At 31.0% G+C, this 20,998-nt stretch overlaps 2 protein-coding genes across 5 annotated transcripts; both read left to right on the plus strand.

The window, feature by feature from the left end:
- Positions 1-2,015: 2,015 nt before the first annotated feature.
- Positions 2,016-9,709, plus strand: LOC121130883 (serine/threonine-protein kinase Nek7). Of its 4 annotated transcripts, XM_040726531.2 has the most exons (6): positions 2,016-2,406; positions 4,969-5,069; positions 8,160-8,386; positions 8,463-8,682; positions 8,938-9,349; positions 9,415-9,709. In XM_040726531.2, exons 2-6 carry the CDS (start codon positions 4,979-4,981, stop codon positions 9,518-9,520), a joined length of 1,056 nt encoding a protein of 351 aa, XP_040582465.1. In that variant the 5' UTR covers positions 2,016-2,406; positions 4,969-4,978; the 3' UTR covers positions 9,521-9,709. The 4 variants fall into 4 exon arrangements, with proteins under 4 accessions (XP_040582465.1, XP_040582474.1, XP_071749911.1 ...); XM_040726540.2 differs by lacking the exon at positions 4,969-5,069 and having other exon boundaries at positions 2,017-2,406; XM_071893810.1 differs by lacking the exon at positions 2,016-2,406 and having other exon boundaries at positions 2,413-5,069.
- Positions 9,710-10,377: 668 nt separating this feature from the next.
- LOC121130912 (ammonium transporter Rh type B) lies at positions 10,378-15,792 on the plus strand. Its single transcript, XM_040726544.2, has 7 exons — positions 10,378-11,194; positions 11,254-12,347; positions 12,459-12,645; positions 12,709-12,872; positions 12,947-13,517; positions 13,586-13,767; positions 15,272-15,792. Exons 2-7 carry the CDS (start codon positions 12,206-12,208, stop codon positions 15,490-15,492), a joined length of 1,467 nt encoding a protein of 488 aa, XP_040582478.1. The 5' UTR covers positions 10,378-11,194; positions 11,254-12,205; the 3' UTR covers positions 15,493-15,792.
- The last annotated feature ends 5,206 nt before the right edge of the window (positions 15,793-20,998 follow it).

Genomic DNA, 20,998 nt, shown 5'->3' on the forward strand with positions numbered 1-20,998 from the left:
CCACAAATTTTATGTCTATCAAGCATTGGCCTGTTTGTATATATGAGATAAAAAAATTAATTGAGATTTTTTTCTTTTCTTGATTCTAGTTGAAGATTGTTTTTATGCTAACGCACCATAAATAAACTTTTTTTGTTTAAAAAAAAAAAAATGACAGCAATGAATATTGTTAATTTCACATTGCCACAAAAAAAAATTGACAACATACATTAATTTTTTTGGCAAAAATGTTGTCTTTCGGGTAATTTAATTACAACATTTTAGTTACGAAGGGTGTAGCTCCCCTCAATACCTATTTTATACTGAACTCAAGAAAAGCTTTAACACATCTATGGCCCCTATATTATAAATAAGAACTTGGAAAGAACTCAAAAGAAATCTGAGGATTCGAACTAGTATCGATAAAAATATAAAAGGACTTGGAATAGACTTGGATTTATGAGCATAGACTTGAGACGTACTTAAATAGTAGTAAAATGACTTTTTGACACCTCTGATGACTACTTGGGCACTTTTTAAAACAATCATTTGCATAATATTATTATCAAAGGAGTTATCATGATTCATCTAATAAATAAAAAAAGAGATATAATCCTTCAATTTCCTAACTTTTAGTGATTCCTAAAATAGAAGATGTAAAAAGACAAGAATATTAATAAATCACGGATTAATGATAATGTCAAACGAGAAACGATATTGAAAAACATCAATAATATTACTTACTTAGTAGCTCTCTTTTACGAAATAGATATTAGTGACTACAATAATCAATACTATGTTTTATGTTGTGTAGTAGGTAACTAGTACTAGGTAATAATAATAATATCGACATCTTTTCTTCGTATATACAATACAACATAGGTATATTAATATTATGTACATTTTCTCATAATTAGATCTCTCCCTTACATCATTGATGTAAATAAGTTGAAGATCAAGTTTTTAAGAGCAATTTCTTGACTTTCCAGTGATTTATAAAGAGGTTTATCGTCTTGCCAGCTCAGACAGATCCTTACTAGTGGACTCAGGCAGGGAGCTCGATATACATGGATACATATTTTCAGAAAATACATAGATTGACATAAACTATCATCTTTAGTATAACTACGTATAATCTTTTATCCAATCAAGACCCACGTAGATATACTAGAGATGATTGCTTATGTCAGCCTATGTATTTTATGAAAAGAATTGCACTCTCCATGTATATAGTGATCCCTGACTCAGGGCTCTCAAGTCTCAATCATTTTCAATCCATATCAAGCTCTCACGCATATCTGGTTGTATTAGATCCCTATGTTCCAGATAATATGTAAAAAGAAGCCACCCATACATCCGACAAAAAATAGCCAGAATGTCGTCGTCTAATTAGCTTTTCATATCTGAAGTTAATACATATTTTGGTTTGAAGTTATTTATAAAAGTGGAGAGCCTGGTTCAACTACGTCATTGTACTAATGACGTCACAACAGTATGGTTTAAAATCTCACACGTATTGAATTGATTTCCAATCTTTAGAGCCCTTTGCAGAAGGTAATCCTAATACTAAAATGTGCTACCCCCCCCCCATTCAGTGCATCACATCACATGAAGCTAGTTACATACAAATATATATCTTATGATGATTGAATTAAAAAGGTGTGTCATTTTTATAATTATTTTTTTGAATGGATGGAAAGAAGAAAGCAAATATTATTTTCCCTTCTTATTATTACTATGCAGAAATGTGAATAAAAGGACATTCAAAATAATGTTATACTCTAATTCTAAATAAGTATGGCCATACTTAGATTAGCAGTAGTTTCACTTATAAGTATAAATGATCAATGAATGGGATCTACGGCTAGAGGATCGAATCGAAGGGAAGTCAAAAGGAGAAAGAGGAAGGGAAATAAAGGAGAAGAAGAGAAGGCACTCACATAAAAATAAAAAAAAAGGAAAGAAGCAGAAATGAACTGTTTTTTCCGGGCGTGCGCTTCCGTTTTTTCTTTTCAAATAGTAGTTACAACTACTAGTGTTGTCTAGTAGTGTTCGAACGGACATATGAGTGCACTACTACTACTGACGAGGGTATTTCATTGTCGTCGTGGTTCCTCCTCGTCGCAATACCTTTAGATATAATAATAATAATATTGTTATTATTATTATTTCTGATATGTATCTGCTATTATGAAGAACAAATTCCCTCGTATTAGTTGTTCACTGCTAAGTAACTTGTGTGCTGTGGTTGACATCATTCCCAATCTTCTTCTTACTTCTTATGTAACTAATAATAATAATAATGGATACAGAAACAGAAAACAACGTTCTCCAATGTGAAATGATTAATAACATCGTTGATTGGAAGAAGAAGAAGCTTCCTCCGCCTGCTTTCATCTACCCTGTAGTCGGGAATCCGTGATATGTGTGAGTAATTAATATAACTTAAGATCCCTCACTCATTAATAATGATCCAAGATTTGCTTTGGGGGGCGTTGTACATTCATAATACTTGTAGTCTCATTCATTGCCTCATATTGCTGCTCAGGGGAAGGAGAGGAAAAGAAGGAAGAAGGAGGCTGAGACGGAAGAGGGAAAGGAAGGAGAAACAGCGAAGGAAACCTATTGATTTTATTATTAAAGGCTTTTTTATATTAAGAGTTAGTACTAGTTAGCTGTATGGATTTATTTTTTGGGTGCATGTTCTTTTCCGGTCTCCAAAATTATATACTATATATTTTTTACTTTATTCTGCTTTTCTAATCCTTTTTAATTGTTTAACAACTCTTACTGAGTGTGTTTTTTTTCAAACTGTTTTTTTATTATAATTAATAAGATCCTTACTTACAAAAGGAGAAACGTTTTATTCAAATGTCAATACACATAGATAGATGTATTATCATGGATATTTCCAAACACCGCGCCAAAAAAATAAAGTAAATTTTGCGGCTAATTGATGTTGTAGTAGTATTAACCAACACTTACAACATCATGTACAACCAACTCTTCTCTCTCCCTTCTACCTTCTTCTTACGCAATCACTCTTCTCAAGAAGATTAATATATAATGAATGTATATTTCCTTTCAACACGCTCTAATTCCTATATAACTTCATACAGTTTCTTGTTATGTTTTGATGATATATATTATTGATATGAATATTTTAGAAGTTAAGTCGTCAATTTAGGATTCAAGGCTTTAATCAATGAACTCCTCTAATTGCATCATATTATGAACTGTATTCATTTTTAGACTTGTATCAATGGTAGAATGTTGTTAATTGCCCTCTCAATAAGTCCATTTTGGATCCGCATTGTGAATGATAACATATATATATCAGCCCCTTGATGAAAAGCAAACTTTGTTATCAAGCTGATATAATATATAGTACACACTACAAACTAGAGAAATCCCTGCGATAACAGCACTTAGCAGCTGCTGCTCATAATAAAATAATATGTACCGACTACTATGAAAAGTTAGAGAAAGAACTTTTATATATATATATATATATATAACGAGAAAAGGAACGGTCGTGTAGAGAATAATTTTCATAGTTCAAATATGATATATATTATGAAAAGATATAGTTTTGCAGCTGTCTTCATATTGTATATGTATATAAATATATATACATGGCCTTAAAAGCAGTAGACGGAATGGATTTTTTTACGTGTTTTAACCATCTCTCCCTCCCCCCCCCCTTATCTCCTTCACTCTTCCACAATAACGACAACCAAATCCTACCTCTGCAAAAATAAGGAAAGGAGGTGGCAAATCACTCATTTTGCTCAAGAGTTTTGTGATCAGGATTTGATGGGCAGGTGTCAGGGAATAATAGTAATATTCCAAGTTGGGATTTAAAGCATAAGGGGGGAGTCTAGGAATAAGAAGAAGAATAACAAAAACCCAGCTGGGATATGGAAAAAAATATCGTGACAGATGCACTATGCCATGGTTTTTATTATTTTTATCGGTGATCTTTTAATGTTGGTTGGTTGATAATGATGACTGGTGGCTCCTATGTCATGTTGTACACCGAATAACGATAATAATTGTTTGTCATTGAGTGGCTGAAAAGAGGAAGGAAGGCAGGCAGAGGAGAAATTCACTTATATATAGATATTCAAGCCTTTTTAATCTGTGTGAGGATCTTCATTAGTCACGTCGTTACTTATATTGTATCATGCAGCCCTTCTTTCGAGAAGAAACAGGGGAGGGAAGGCCCAAAATCAGTTGGTAGCTGTTAGCCAATTCTTCTTATTATGGAATTATTATTCAAAAATTGTGGGTAATAGTTCAATAAGAACTCATTCTAAATCAACCAATCAACGACACGAACAACTTTGGAAGGAAGGAAATAGAAATAAAGATAGCTGACAAGAAAATACAGTGTACACTTTTGTGTTAGTAACACCGTTTAGTGTATGAAATGGAAATAGACAAAATCATTTTGGGAAACAATTATTATTATATATTTAAAAGTACTACTAATTTAATTAGTAGTTTTATATAATGTATACACCTATGTATATTATGTACCAACAAACAAAGTATCATCAATCACAATCCACGACCTTCCTTACACTAACATTTTTTTAAGGAACAATAATTAGGGTGTCACTGATATGATTTTTTGTTCCTCTTTGTAAGTTGGTGATGGTGCAAGTTAATGACTCTTCTTAGAGGTTTCTCCTATTATACTTAAATATATTTAATGTTTTCTTGTTAAGTGCACTCATCACACTTATGTACTATATATTTCCGTAAATCACTCCACTATATGTACATAAATCCTCTTTACCTACTACCTACATGAACGTCTCTGATAAGCCATGGATCATGCAATATATCAATGTATCACTTTATTTTCTGTTATTATTACATGGCATACGACCATAAAAAATAATGAAAACCTTAGGGAATGAAAATGTCCCTTGGATCATTTTCAAGAAAAAAAAGGTCATTCAATATTTTTTCTTCTTTCAGAAAGTGACGGATGACAGGTTATCCCTCTGTACATACACTCAATCGACTTTATTCAAAGTTTAAAGCATTGATTGTGGTACATACCGACAACAAAACACAGGGTGAGGAATTAGATTTTTTTTCTGTGAACTTTGTGTATTATAAATCTTCAAACCTCAGCAATTATCCCTTCAATTTAAAATGTTTCTTGTTTGTAGGAGTTTGTAAGCACGAAAATTACGAACGTGTTAAAATCTATCTCCTTGTGGCATTTCCTCTACTCCAAACAAGAATTATTTTAGGTAGGAGAACCTCTTCATTTTGAAAGGGAGCATTCTTAAGGTTTGAAGATTATAAATGATTCTTACCAAAATAATTCACATAATTAAGTGTTCATCCCTGATAGATGTGGAAACTCGTCTTAGGGAGGTAACAGTCTACTATATCCCTTATGTACTAAAAGAAGGTTGTGTATCACCATTAGCAAAAGTGGAAAAGTTCCCATGAAGCCTCCCTTATTCCTTATAAATGTAGATACATAATAGTATTTCATTCCTCATTTAATATTTTTAATAATTAATGACGATTGTGTTGTTGTTGTTGTTGTCTTGACAATTCTTTTACCACAATAGAGAGAATTATTGTTAGCAAAGCAAGAGAAAGAGAATTCTGATTAATTATTCAAAGGATTTCGTTGTTGTTCTAAGTCTGCGGTACATATATTGATTCTTAACGAAATGGATTATATAAAAATCCTTGATGGACAGGTAAATATCATTATTATACCTCTTACTCCTTGTACTCTGCCGCCTTTGCTATGAATAACAGTCACTCAATTAATAATTCACTTATCTTATCAATTTCTACTACATACACTTTAGTCGTATATTTATATGCATATATATATATATATATCCACGTAAACCCTTTTAATTGAGAGCTATATGTATGTATTCGAGAAAGCTTGATTCCCACTTGTTGTATTTTGACTACCTTTTTATAGTCTTCATACCTGCAAGAATCGATCTTCTTCCTCTCCTCTTAAAACAGTAGTAACAACAAAGTTACATGCTTATATATATTAAATATTGAAATCTAAGAGAAACTTGATGTATGTATCTACATATATCCTAATAACTATTATTGATCAATAATCCCCTCTCCCCCTTCTTAAATAGATTATCTAATGATGCTTTGTCGAAGGGTTGTTCCTAACCTTAGTAATTAATCATTATTATTATTAGACCTATCTTACGGCTACTATTTTTACTTTGCTTACATTGTATTTTGTTGTTAGCCGTCGATTAATATTAATATACTTATTATCAATGTTCTGATCGGTTGAATTCGAATAAACCTTCCTAAGCTATGAACATTCCTAATTGAGCTGAATTTCTGTAGACTACTAATAGTGCACGTTTGGCGATTTGTGTATGTTTTTTGCATGACAATTCCACAACAAAACAAAACACAATAACTTAGAATGTTTCATTTGACAAAGAAAGACTGGACTAAATATAGACAGGAGTTTTTTGGACTTTCCTTGTTTCATTTTGGGGAAGGAAAAGTTTCGTGGAATGATTAAGTTAACGACTTGATATCTCTATTTTTCTAAAATTCTCACTAAGAGCCCAACATACAACATAGATCTGTCCCACTGCTTACGAAAGGAACAAATAAATAAAAAAGCAAGAGAGAAGAAATTTATTAAACATGGTGAAAAAACCTCTTTGCAAAGTTAAGGAAAGCATGGGCTACATGTTATTATTATTAATATCCTGAACCTATTATTCTATGCTGCTTTAAAAAAAAGTAGTATATGGGGTGGGAGGGGGAGTTACATACATAATACCTAAAATGTGGAGCACTATAAGTAATACTAAGAGTCCCTCACTTATTAATTATCATGGTTCTAAGTGAGTCACATTGAATCAGATTCTTTTTCTTCCAAAGCCTTTGACTCTGTAGTAAGATTTCACGTAAAAATAAAGAGTTGTAGTGGGGAGGGGGGAGAAAGGTAAGGAAAAGGCAGTCGTAGGGAATAGAGGGGAGGACACAAATCATAATAACCCACTCCAAAAATAATAATAGCAAGTCGTCCTCGTTTCTCCTCATAAAATATTCAAACCCTCATGTGTATACCAACCACCATTTGGTAGGTAGTGGGTGGTGTTGCTGCTACTGGAGTGGAGTGTCCAAAACACAATAATAATAATAATAATAAATAAATACATACTTGTGGGGACGACTAAAGTGCTTACTAATTTATATCTAATACATAAACGCTCTCTTTTTCCTTTTTCGTTGTTGTGTTTGGCTTTCGACTTTTTTTTCTTCTTTTTTTTATGTGTGTTTTTATTATTATTTTGTTGAATTCTCATATCTCATTCTTAAAAAGAGATAGCATTTGTGAATATCCGTGGTTTGTGTGTGAGTGTCCCTTTTTGAGTCAAGGAAGGGTACTTTAACATTATCTAACTCTAATGTTAAATTGAAAGAATACATTTACCTAGAAATAGTAAGTTCATATTGTATGTACATAGTAGGGTCACTGGTAACAGAAATAGGTACATGTTATTGGGTGTGGACTCTGTCAGTAATAGCTTCCCTTTTTTAATACAAAAAATTACACTCCTCTATTAAGGGGTATTAAAATTCCTCATGCAGCATACAAATACAATATCCTCTGAGCAAATAACCACCATGTTTTATTATCATGTATTTGAATATTATTTTATTTCTTTTTATTTTCTTCATCCCTCACTCACTAGGTTTATGATGTTCTTAATAGTATATATATCTTAAAACAACCTGAGAACGAGGGACACCTTATATAAAGAAGAGTATGGTTCTCTGGAAGACTAGTGATTTTGTTGTTGTATTCCTTGTTGCTTAAGTCAATGTTTTGTATAAACATAGAATGGCACTTAGAACAACGAATCCTAGTACTCCGGGGAAAGATACGCGCCTTTCAACTGTATATACATATATATATTTGATTCGATTTTTTCGTTTGGAAGACTATTGATTTTGTTGTGTTCGTCTCCTTCTGGTCTCTATATCTATTTATCTCAATATTTAATGAACAACAAATCTATAGTCCTCGTCCGAATTCGTTTCTTGATCCATCGTTTATTTTTATTTTTACTTATTGCATACTACATATTATGTTCAACCTTCGATGTAGCTATAGTATTTACTCTCCCTTGTAGGAATGTCAAATGATTTATTGGAATTTACAAATCAGGAGGACTCCATTTATGGGAAATTGGAGAATTTCAATGTGGAGAAAAGGATTGGCAAGGGACAGTTCTCTGTTGTGTATCGTGCTAAATGTAAGGTAGACAAACGGACTGTGGCCCTTAAAAAAGTTCAAATCCTAGAAATGATGGATTCAAAAGCTCGAGTTGATTGTGTTAAGGAGATACTTCTCCTACAAGTAATACTCATTCATTATATAATAAAGCAGCACACCTAAATAATTAATTCATACTTTTGGCCTCCTTCATAATTAGCAACTCGATCATCCGAACGTGGTAAGGTATTTAGCTTCTTTTATTGAAAATAATGAACTGAACATTGTACTCGAACTGGCAGATGCTGGGGATCTCTCATGGATGATTAAATATTTCAAAAAGAGTAGAAAACTCATTCCTGAAAAGACCATTTGGAAATATTTTGTTCAAATATGCTCTGCCTTGGATTATATGCACTCAAAGAGGATCATGCATCGAGGTGTGTGGTATTTAAGTTTGTTTTTTTCCTTCTTCTTCTCAATCCCTGTGTTAGTTGTACTCGTATACTACATACAATTTGACCCTGTCTATTAAAGTTGCTATAGTGATGACTTCCATTTATTATGTATCAACATACATACATTTAAAGTGGGCTCAACCAATTAATAATTATATACATATGTCAGTTTCCTTCTTCCTTTTTTTTGTATGCACGATGATTAATTAATTGCTTTCTACCTCTCTTTTTATGTAGACATAAAACCAGCAAACGTTTTCATTACTGCAAATGGTGAAGCCAAATTAGGGGATCTTGGCCTTGGACGCTTCTTTAGTTCTAACACCATGGCAGCTCACTCCCTCGTTGGAACCCCTTATTACATGTCACCCGAGAGAATACATGAAGAGGGCTATAACTTCAAATCAGACATTTGGAGTCTTGGATGCCTCCTCTATGAAATGGCTGCACTCCATTCTCCGTTCTATGGCGATAAAATGGAACTATCATCTCTTTGTCAAAAAATAGAGCATGCAGACTATCCTACGCTCTCTTCTGAACTATACTCTGATTCATTTATATCACTGGTTGATGAAACTCTACAAAAAGATCCCTCTTCACGGCCCAATGCTCATGCTGTCCACAAAAGGGCTCAGTCCATGTTTCAAAAGTGAGTTGAGTTTTATCAAAAGTAATTAAAAATTTGATGATAATATACTTTTTAAATTCGTATAGAACAAATCCTCGATCTAGTATTGCAAGTGCTGTGAGTTTTATGGCCTTGAGTGCTGCTGACGATGCCTCCCGCTCAGTCAATGTCTCCCAATTGAAAAAAAATTGATGATCTTATTTTGATATTAAACTACTTATTACTCGAATTATCTATGAAAGTCATATTCTTACTTGCTTCCTTCATTTATATAATTATGTGTCATTTCATTTTAGATCAATTATAAATATTATGTGTCAATGTAACTCTATTTAAATCCATATTATAATTTAATTGGCAATAAATTGTATTTACGAAGAATTAATGTGTATTGTTGTTTAATTAACAATTAATTATAAATCTATACAAGAGATAATGATATTTATTAGATACCTCTGTCTCTCTCTACATGTGATAACTTAAATGTGTGTTGTTAATTGTTTGTCCAAAAGCATGTTTTTTAAACTGCCTTCAACCAAATTATCTCGACCACTTGAGAAATCCTTAGAGATGAGGAAGTAGTTTGTTTCTTGTAAAACTTCAAGTTTCACAAGAATTGGGGAAATAAGGAAAAAAAATTAGTATCAATTCGTATATAATAATTAAATTAAGAAAGGAAAGTAATAATAATAATCGCTCAATATGTAATTAAGAAACTTCTAGAATATAGTTTTATTTTAATCATTGAATCAACATGGTTCTTATTTTGTAAAAGTTTTGTTTCTTCGTTTTTCAAAGAAATTTTCATTAGCGTAATATGACGAAGATTTTCATCTTAATCCTTGAATAATGAGGCTCAACTATTTTGGTATTAAAACTACGGGCCATTTTTTTAACATTCTTATTACAAAATAATTAATAATAAGAGTTTTAATAATCAAGACTTATGAAATATGTTTATAATAAGGATTTTTCCATTTGTTACTATGTAATAACTAATTCTAATATGTAGATCGGAGAAGGAAAATTATTTTCTTTAAAAAATATATATTCTATGAGTTTATTTTTAATTATTGTTTGTTTATAAGATTTTTGACCTTAGAATGAACGGTCCGTGATCTTTAGGACTCGTCCCATTTGACTCCTTAGTTAACTGTTAACATTAATTATATATATCTATTTTATTAAATTTGTTAAAAACTTTTAGCGGAGTCACATCTCCTCCTTTACGAAGTACACTCATGATTTTATATATTTGAAAAGTAAGAAAAGGAAAAATAAGTATCAACAGGTTCATAAACAATGAGTGACGTCGATCCATAACTAAAACAGTTGTTTATAATAAAACTGTACTAAAATTTATTAGTTTTTCCTCCCTTATTGTTCGTATGGTAATGCGTCGATTAGGTATTATAAGTACATATTATGGTCCATCTGACCTAATAAATATCTTAAAGCTATCATGACAAATCATGTTAATTTCTGTAATGTATTTCGTAATTCCTTCCCCCTTGTTCTTCTTATCGTCTTGTATTTTCTTTTATTATGAAATAAAGTACTGTCTACTACGTAGTATAAATAGTCATGTATTTTGTATATTAATTAGAGTAGGTTTTTGTATTATAGAGAATACAGATGTTCATTTAATAAGTATAGTCTTATTCCTCCACACCATTCCTTCTTCTCATTTGTCTCTCGGTCGTCCTGGATCTCTCCACCTATAAATAAGTTTGTGTCTCTCCCTCGTCAAGACACAACAATTTCCTTCTCTCGGAGCTTCTGGATAATTATTCCATAGCTGGGAAGAATTAGATATCTACCGACTGATTTTGGATCCTTATTTATGTTTCTTATTTGAGAAGAAAGGTTACAAAATACAGTAAAGTAAATACAGCCTTAAAGAACATGAATATTTTGTATTCCAGAAAGTGATGATAAAAAATAAAAGAAAAGGTTTCTACGAATTTCATTTCTATTTAACATGAAAAACATATTAAGACAGTTCTATAAATTTCTACTATGCCACTAAATGTAACAGTTCCCTAAGTCACTCAACACAACGTTCCAGCTAGTTCAAGATACTTAGATGTCTCTAAGTATCTTGAACTACTATTGACATTTTTATCTTATGATTTATTTTGGTTTGATCCTCCTACCAATATTATAAATTTGCCGATTTACGGCTAGATTTAGCCAAAACTTGGGAGTATCAGATATTTTTTTTCTCACTTAGTGGCTAGATTTTTGTTAGAATACTGTATCAATGGTGTTCAAGGCTCCTGGGTGGAAGTCAAAGAGGTTTGAAGAGGATCCATTCTTGACTCAAAAGCATCAACAATTTCGTATGGAGAGTTGAGGAGTCTTTTTAATGACCTCAAACATCATAGGGACCGAGTGTATAGCTACTTCACGAAGAAATAATCCATAATTGCAAAATAGGGTAGTTTGTTGTACAAAAAATTAATATATATCTAAGACATTTTAAGAATTGTTGTCTTTTCTTGAATACTTATTTTAAAAAGGGTCGCAAAAATTTGAAAGGTTGTGAATCACTGATCTAAGGGATCATTATTGTATAGACTAAAAAAACTCAATTTTGTTGAAAGCTAATAAGGGCCTATTCCTGTAATGTAAATAGGAACTTCAATATATACTGTAAATATTTTCATTCTACTTAACCTTTATAAAAACTCCATAAGGCTAAAATAATAATATCACCGAGTTCAATGAGTCATAGAACATATTTTTATCCAAATGTTGTTGACGAATTTTAAATTGATATTTTTTTCTTAAAAATCCAATCGATACATTTACATATTTTAATATACAAGCATAATTCTATCGATGATCATATTGATCAGTTAGATTAGGGACAGCATGATGTTCAAATATCAACGACAATCACAGATAAAGTTTCTATGGACTGGACTGTTCTTTCAAGGAGTCCTTTTGGTCTTTGCACTCATTTTTCTACGATACTCCTCATCAAGTGAGAACAAAGGTTTAGAGACACTTCCAAGTAAGTTGCACATTGAATTAAGTACTAATTATAAAATTGTCAGTCATTGAATGTCATATTGTTTGACATAAATGCCATGTCACTTTTGATGGTTTTTAATGTCCTCCTTAGTGATAATGGATGTACATATGATGTTATTTGGAGGATTTGGATTTCTCATGACATTTTTAAAGAGCTACAGCTTCTCAGCGATTGGACTCAACATGTTTCTTATTTGTATAGTCACAGAGTGGAGTATTTTCCTTTCTGGATTCCTTCATATGGAAGCAGACTATAGCATTCAAATTACAGTCACAAGGTATTATTGATTGCATAAGAGATTAGCTGAATGATGTTATGTTTGCCTTTTCCTTGAATTTAGTCTGTTAGAGGGAGGTTTGGCTGCAGGTGCCGTTCTAATTTCCTTTGGCGCCGTTCTTGGTAAGCTCAATCCTTTTCAGCTTTTGATGATGGGAATTCTTGAGTCGACTGTCTTTGTTGTTAACTCTTACATCGGATACACTCTTTTAGGCGCTATTGACATTGGTAGATCTCTATTTTAAGCCCTGTTCTCTCAGTAATTAAGCTCTTCATATTATGTCTTCTACTCTTTTTTATAGGAGGGTCAATTTTCATTCATGCCTTTGGAGCCTATTTCGGATTAGCTGTCTCAAGAGCCACACGAAAACGTCAATTGCAGAAAAGCAGTCACAATTTAGACTCACAATACACCTCTGATATATTTGCCATGATAGGGACTCTGATCCTCTGGGTTTACTGGCCTAGTTTTAATGCAGTTTTAGCACACGAAGGACATCCACGAACCCGTGCCGTTTTAAATACCTACCTTTCCCTGCTAGGCTCCACGGTTGGAACCTTTATTATTTCCGGCTTTTTAGGGGACATGACCTTCGACATGACCGATATACAAAATGCCACATTGGCCGGTGGTGTTGCTGTGGGCGCAATTGCAGACCTTAGGATTCAACCCTATGGTGCATGCATAATCGGAACGGTGACTGGAGCTATCTCCACGATTGGATATCGTATTCTTCAAGATAAATTTAATTCCAAATTGGGATTCCATGATACGTGTGGAGTAAACAATTTACACGGCATACCGGGGGTATTAAGTGGAGTCCTCTCTGGAATTTTCTCTGGAATTGCCAATGAGTTAACTTATGGAAAAGAGTAATCACATATTATTTTATAGACGCACCTTTTGAATGGAATTTTATCATAATGTAGTTCATTTTTAGAGAATACTACACCATCTTTCCTTCAAGTGCCCCAAGCGATGAGTTACTACTCAACATGTTGAGAGAAAACATACCCGGCGTTCAACCAGGATCTGGACGACAACCAAGTACACAAGCACTGATACAACTCTTGGCCTTAGCAATTACTCTTTTTGTTGCCATCATCATGGGTTACATAACAGGTAAACATAAAAAATCAATCCATATACTAGGTACAGTCCATAATTTCGAAACTAGTAGTTAGAGTATAATTTGTATATACATAAAATAGAGTTTGTCTGTGTATGTGTGTGTCCTTTATGGATCCCCACACCGTTCGACCTAGGAGGCTGAAATTTTGCATGGGTGCCTGATTTAGAACCTGGTCAGATTAAGATGGGGGGTATATAAAGGGGGGCCTTATGCTACATCGAAAACACAAAACCATTTTTGGAGCTCAAGGAGACTAGATAGGGGGTTGATTTATAAATCAAAAAGTGACTGGTGTTTCAAAAACAACTATAGCAATAACGACGTTTTCTAAATGTATTCAAAATCAACCATGCTATGGACAAAGTAAGGAATCGGCGAAAATTGCACTTTGGTTTTTTTTTTCAGGTGCAAAAAAAAATTATTTTTAATGAAATATTGGATTCGTTGATAAAATAAAGTTTGTTTAGAAATTCGTTTGCATATAAATTTGACCCATAAAAATTAATGTTTAACTGAAATATTTGTCAATTATTGGAAGTTTACAAAACATTTTTTTTTTTAAATTCATAATAATACATATATGTATTTGATATATATTATAATGCTCGGCTACAGCGAAAGGATCTAAACATTAAGAAGTAATAAACCATTGTCATTGTGATTTTCCACTCACTCCTTTTCCGGAGCAACACTATGTTTCCACCCTTGGCTAGTAATAATGACGTTTTAAAAAGAAGAAATAGAAAAGGTTTTGTAAAAACAATGATGAAAAAGTTCCGTAAACATTTTTATGGCATGGGATAGAGTGATGTCAAACAGTATTTAAGCATTTTGAGACTTGTTCCATTAAATTTGGTAAGCTTTTTGAATGTTTCATGCTTGTATGATACCATTATAGATATTAGCACCAAACCATTGAGGCAGCAATAATTTGGAAGGAAATAACATTCTAAAAATTTCAGTTAAAGGAAAAAAGTAATGTCCCATACATTTTAGTACATCGATAACATACTTTATATTTTATTTTAAAATTTTCAAAGTTTTTCTTCATTTAAATGCCCTTGACTACATTTTGACAGATAGGTAGTTTATGTTTAAGCTTACCCTTTTGTGTAGAAGTCCATTAAAAAAAAGAATTTTTATCAATTTTTTTATATGAATATTATTTTTGACCACATGTTACAAAAAGTGGAATTTAAATAGGAAAAAGTCCATATACTTCTAAAACTAAATTATTTACAATATAAAGTGAGTCTGTTTAAAAAGTTGTACCTCCTTTTCTTCCAACCTGTACATTTGTGTGATTTTTTCATGCTCAAAATAAACAAAAATATATATATATATATAATAACTCAAATAAATTTGATTGAACACATATTGTTTTGGAAGTGAACAGTGATATCTGTTTGACCCCACCTACTTGAAATCCCCCTCAAAAAGACTCACATGTAATTTGAATTATTAACTTATTAATATAGATTTAAATCTCCATAGGATTAATTTTAAACATCAAGTCCTTGTTTAATCCTTTAGAAGATGATCAACTCTTTGATGATTTCTACTTTTGGCGTCTCCCAAATACACTACATGGCCCAATTCCAAAGCCATCTGTCATAAATACTCCAGTACCACACCTTTCCGAATGGTTTCCCGTAAATGATGATGGAAGAGAAAGGATCCATATTTCAAATGTTGTAGCTCCTTTTAAAACATAGAGTTACTTTCCTTGCAGCTGTCGTAGTCATATCATATGTTTTATAGAGGGAGGGAACCACACATTTATGAAGAAATTAAATTGCAACTATTAGAATTTGCAATACTTGCAAATGACAACGTCATTTAGTAATTAAAATACACACAAAATATTAAAATTACACTCATCAAAATCAATAAAGAATGTCTTTAATAGAAGTAAATATTTTTAACGTTTATATAAACGTATTTTATTTATATTTAACAATATTTCATAATAATAGATTAAGTTGCTTACTATAAAATATTACATCTTGCATTAATTGTTTATATTTAATTATTATTAGATCGGGTTTCATTATTCATAACTAATTGGCCACAATGCCTGCTACGTGTTCATGTTCAGTCTTTATAAAGCATCTTCTCCAACATGTAGATTTGGGTATAGTTGAATCAAGTCTATACCAAGATATCTATTAATTAAATGATTTCTTAGCGATTACTATTTACTCATTTCTCTTTCAATTATATTTAAGTTCACTTTGAACAAATGTATCAATACTAAAAGTTTCTATTACTATACTTAAAGGAAAGATTAGGAACTGAGTACAGATTTACGATTATGTAAGAAACATTATAGGCACAAAGAAATATGTATCTTTTCATATTCATTTGTACTTTTAGGCTGCTTATATTTTTTTCCTAAAATATTAAAAGATTTCAAAAATCGTCAACTAAAAGCAGAAGTAACTATTTTGAAACAACTAAAAAAAGGATCTTTGACCTTATTAGATGTTTAAATAAAAGAAAGAAGATTCTTATTATATTTGTATTTGTTTACTTTATCGTCTGATATTCATCTTACAACAAGAGGAGATATTTTGCTGAATAAATGATTAAGTTCCCCAAATTTATCAAACTCTTCAAATATTTTAATTAGTAAAATTAAAATTTCCGTTATGTTCCACAGTGGCGTTTTTTGGTTCTTGCTTTTTTTTCCTTTAAGTGATTTTTTCTAGACCGATTTTTCGGTCCAGACCGTAGAACGATTTTTATCGGTCTAACATTATGGAACAATTGTTTTTGGTCTCAATTTATGGACCAATTTTTTTCAGTCTCATATATGAGAGACCATTTTTTTTTTCTAGATCAACTTTCATTCATTTTTTCAAAAAAATCTCAAAAATACACAATAAGTTCAAGAACAAATACTGTAAACATATAAGAGACGTGGAATAAAAATTAGTCCGAGCTATCCCTGTTTAAACTTCTTATGACGTCATTGTACCTGAAAAAACATATGATTTCATGTTATAAACATTCATCTGTAAAATCGGTCTATTCCTACAAAAAATATAACGGTCTAACATGAGTCTAGGATTTCCAGACCGAAATCCAACACTAATAACTATAAGTGGAGACAAATTCAAACATATAATATGTCAGTGCTAGATATAGCGAAGTGTTTTATATCGAAATTTATTTGAGGATTTAATCATTCATATTAGAACAAAATAATATCAATTATGATGGTTGACTAATGAAACTTTCAAATTAATTTTTACTTAAACATCTACATATTTTTAATTTTTTCGTCGGTTTTATCCATACTCCTGCTCAGTCATCAAATCCGTGTTTCAGGATTTAAGGAATTAATATTTCTGATAATAAATTGAAGTACATTCGTCTCCTGATCACTTGTCATCCAAGAACTCAAAAAAGACTCTCTCCTCTGAGTTTCTGACTCGGCATTTCAATTTATAATCATGCCAATCTCTTCATGTTACTAAAAGGAATGATATATTTAAACCCCATAAAGTTCTTCGACGTTGTAGTGAAGTATATGAGTAAAAGTCAAAGAAGAGGATCACTTGCAGATCCTCAAAGTGATAGTGGTGAGGAATGAGGGAGACTTATGTTTTTTGACGTATATGAATCAAATCAAATAGAGAAATCAGAAATGGAATTCTTATTCTGTAATAGCTCTTGAAACTTGTTTCAATTATTCAATTCAAGATAAAATATCGTCAATTCATTAGTATTTTATTGACTATGAACAGAATTATCATGGATATCAAATCATAAGCTAATTCATCATGATAAAGTCTCCAAGCTCTGATATATTTCATTTCCAATAAGTTTATGCGTCTTCTTCTTCACGCAAAATTTACACCTTTATTTTGTCTGATTACTTTATTTGCAATATGGTTTTGACGAAACAGCCTATTTAGATCCTTGACAATTTATTTTTTAAGTCCAAATTATAATTAAATTAATTCATTTCTGAAAAATGTTTCGATATATTGAAATGATGATTGTCATATTATTACTGTAGTACCCACAAAGTTTCTTTGATTTATTTTTTCATTATATTTATATTTGAATTATAACTGGAAAAGTACAATAATGTAGCTGGAATTTTGTATGTAATAATACTTCTTCATACTTCATGCTCCAAGATTAAGGATCTAGCCTCGGCCACTTTAGTCCAATAATTAATAACTCACGTTTTCTTGGCAGAATTCTTAATAAAATATGAAATATATGCAGTAGACTTAATAAATGCACACTATTTGAATTTATAAGGACTATTTTATATTATTATTTTTCACTTTTAAAATATTTACAAAATGGAATAAAATTTTATATATTTAATTCAAAATTCATTGCACAGCCTTTTAAATGGTTCAATAACGGCAATTGATCTCTATTTTCAATTAACGAAGAATACTAATTCAATAAATTATGAAACATGTTCAAGGTATGATTTTACAAATTTTAACATTTACTTTCAGCTTGTGATTTTGGTTTTTAGTGTATTGAGGCTAACGAATATTCAATATTTGTTGAAGGAAAAATTAAATTACATGTATTGGTGAAGTAGTTACTATAAATATCTTTGATTTTACCAAATACGTTTATTACTTTTAATTATACATCGGTGTACATCAAGTTCAAAAATAAACAAAATATGGATCAAAATTAATTTCATCGTTTTTCCAAAAGTACTTTCAATTTAAATTTAAGCAAAGAATTGAAACAATTCAATGTTGATATATATATATCTTAATATCTTACACAAATCATTTTATAACTATTTAACTCTTTTCTTTTTTTTGCATCTTTGATATAAATGAAACTTCATCGATTATGATTGAATTGTTTCATACGTGCCATGAAGGCTTGTACTACTATTGATAATATAAATGACTTTAAAATGTACAAATTAAATGTTCAATTAAAGCATTGCTGCCATCAATTATCTACTCACATCTTAGGTTCCATCCATTATCAAGAAAAACTTTTTATTATTTACCTATTCCATTTTGTTGGATGTGGTGATAGGATCAAATTATTATATATATTCAATAATAAATCTTGAGCGATAATTAATCGTAAATGGACAATAAAATATGCTTATCACAATTATTATCATTTCACTTTATTCTTCTTTGATATAATTTTTAACCTTTGAAAAAAATTAATGTAATACATTTTTTGATATAATATCATTACCAATTGGAACAAAAAAAAATTAATGATACATGTAGCAAAGTGGGTTAAATTGGGCTTAAAATATAGATGAAGGTTGTTTGGGATTCGTAGCTCCTTGGATATGTAAATGATTTATCAAATTTCTGATTGAATTTGTTTCAATATTGTAGCAACAATTAAAATCATGTACATATAAAGCATAAACTAGGTGTTCTAGTCCAAAGGATTACTTCAATGATATTATTGTTTGATATAGTCTATAACTTTTTGTGGTAGCATTGACACTCATACGTACAAGCTTGTAGCTTCAAATAAACCACATCTTCAGAGGTCTGGAAGATTAAGAGAGTCAATGATGAAATTAAATTCAACCACCTGAGATTCAATCATCTCAGCTATCCTCCTAAGATTGAAAGACTACTAGGAAGTATTCTCAAGTACTCGACAAATAGTTGAACCGACGTTATAGTCTCATGCTAATGGATTTTCTTTTTTCTCATTATTACAGGATTTTGGTAGTGGTTAAATAAAGCATCGGTAGTAGTAGACAATTGCATATCAAAGCCATTCGTATATTATTTATTCAAAGGAGTTAAATTAAGTCCTAGGTTTGTACAACTCATATAAGGGAAGCAATATTTCACGTAAAAAAAACCCAACTTAAGTTAATCATACTCATAACTTATGAGTACCAAAGACCATCATCAATCCAAGAAACTCACAACGCCATTGACGGTTGTCCATTGGATTAAGTATATTCTCGTATGAATGAATAAGACGTACCTGCTAACTCGCCCATAGAGAACGATCGACTAATTATTTTCAATTTTATACCTTTAAGGTAAAAACTAAAAAGTAATAGAACGGTAAAGTTCAAAGCAACCGAATAAAAGAAAAGTCGCTATACAGAGTTTTGTTATAAACAGTACGCCAAAAAAAACCTCACTGAAAAAAAAAAAAAACGCACCCAAATAAATTTTGTTAAAAAAAAAAATTGCTGTAATGTATCACAGCCTAATATGTCAATCTGAAAAAATATAAACTCTTTGCCATTTAGGAAACTTAATTGAATCAAAGCTTGAAGAGTTAATAACAATTATAATTACCATTGAAAATGAAGAAGATTTTTTTCAAAGAAAAATAAATTTCCTAGCTGAACAGTTGAACAATACCAAAACAGTTGAGAAGGTACTCAATGAAGTTTTAGTAACGTCTATGCTATGAGAAAACTGTATTCCTTAACAATATAGAAGAATTTTACATGATAGCTGTCTTGTATGTCAAACTTTTCTTACTTGAGAAAGTTGTATGGAGTTTTAAATTTAAATAGAGGGATATTTTCTTCTACATGACCATATCTCAAGTGACGGTTAAAGTCGCTTCCTTCAGAACATAAAAAAGTAAATATAATTTTTGATGAAGGATGTTCTTCTAGACAAATGAAGTTATTTGGTGGAAATTTTTATGGAGCAGTACTCCTACAAGGACAATAATTATTATAAAGACCACGATGTCCAAACTGTCTTTAAATTTTTCCATTTCAGTGGGAAAGCATTAATCAATGAAGCCAACAGCATCATATAAATGGCAATAAAAGTTTTTCATTGTATGGTCTAATTGCTAAATTAAATTCAGAAACTTAAATTTGTTGTCAGTTCTATTTGAATAAAGTATTATTTTTAAGATACTTGAATATAACTAATAAATCATTACGTAACAGTGCATATTATGAAAGTTTTGAACTAGATATAATCTTAAAAGTTGTTTGCTTTAAGCAATTTGTACCTGATTAGTATCCTGTTTTTCAAGTTAAAAAGAAATTCATCAAAACATAACAATATTTTATTTCCAACTATCAATTTATATGCATATTATTATAATTAATCAATGGAAGACAAATAATATTAAAGGATTGAACCATGGATTACTTAACATCTGGATAGACACAAGCCATGCAACCTCGTTACTAGAACTTTTAAAATAAATAGTTCTTTTTATTAACAATTGTAAAAGAAAAGCATTAATGGAAGATAT

This window comes from Lepeophtheirus salmonis, chromosome 1, assembly GCF_016086655.4.
Source record: "Lepeophtheirus salmonis chromosome 1, UVic_Lsal_1.4, whole genome shotgun sequence".
Lineage (NCBI taxonomy): Eukaryota > Metazoa > Arthropoda > Copepoda > Siphonostomatoida > Caligidae > Lepeophtheirus > Lepeophtheirus salmonis.

Excerpts from the sequence above, each read along its gene's own strand:
- LOC121130883 (XM_040726531.2), top strand. The coding sequence starts at position 4,979 with ATGACAGGTTATCCCTCTGTACATACACTCAATCGACTTTATTCAAAG. Across the intron at positions 5,070-8,159 it reads TACCGACAACAAAACACAGG|GAATGTCAAATGATTTATTG; the intron begins GTGAGGAATTAG and ends TCTCCCTTGTAG. Across the intron at positions 9,350-9,414 it reads GCTCAGTCCATGTTTCAAAA|AACAAATCCTCGATCTAGTA; the intron begins GTGAGTTGAGTT and ends AAATTCGTATAG.
- LOC121130912 (XM_040726544.2), top strand. The coding sequence starts at position 12,206 with ATGATGTTCAAATATCAACGACAATCACAGATAAAGTTTCTATGGACT. Across the intron at positions 13,518-13,585 it reads GAGTTAACTTATGGAAAAGA|AGAATACTACACCATCTTTC; the intron begins GTAATCACATAT and ends GTTCATTTTTAG. Across the intron at positions 13,768-15,271 it reads CATCATGGGTTACATAACAG|GATTAATTTTAAACATCAAG; the intron begins GTAAACATAAAA and ends AAATCTCCATAG.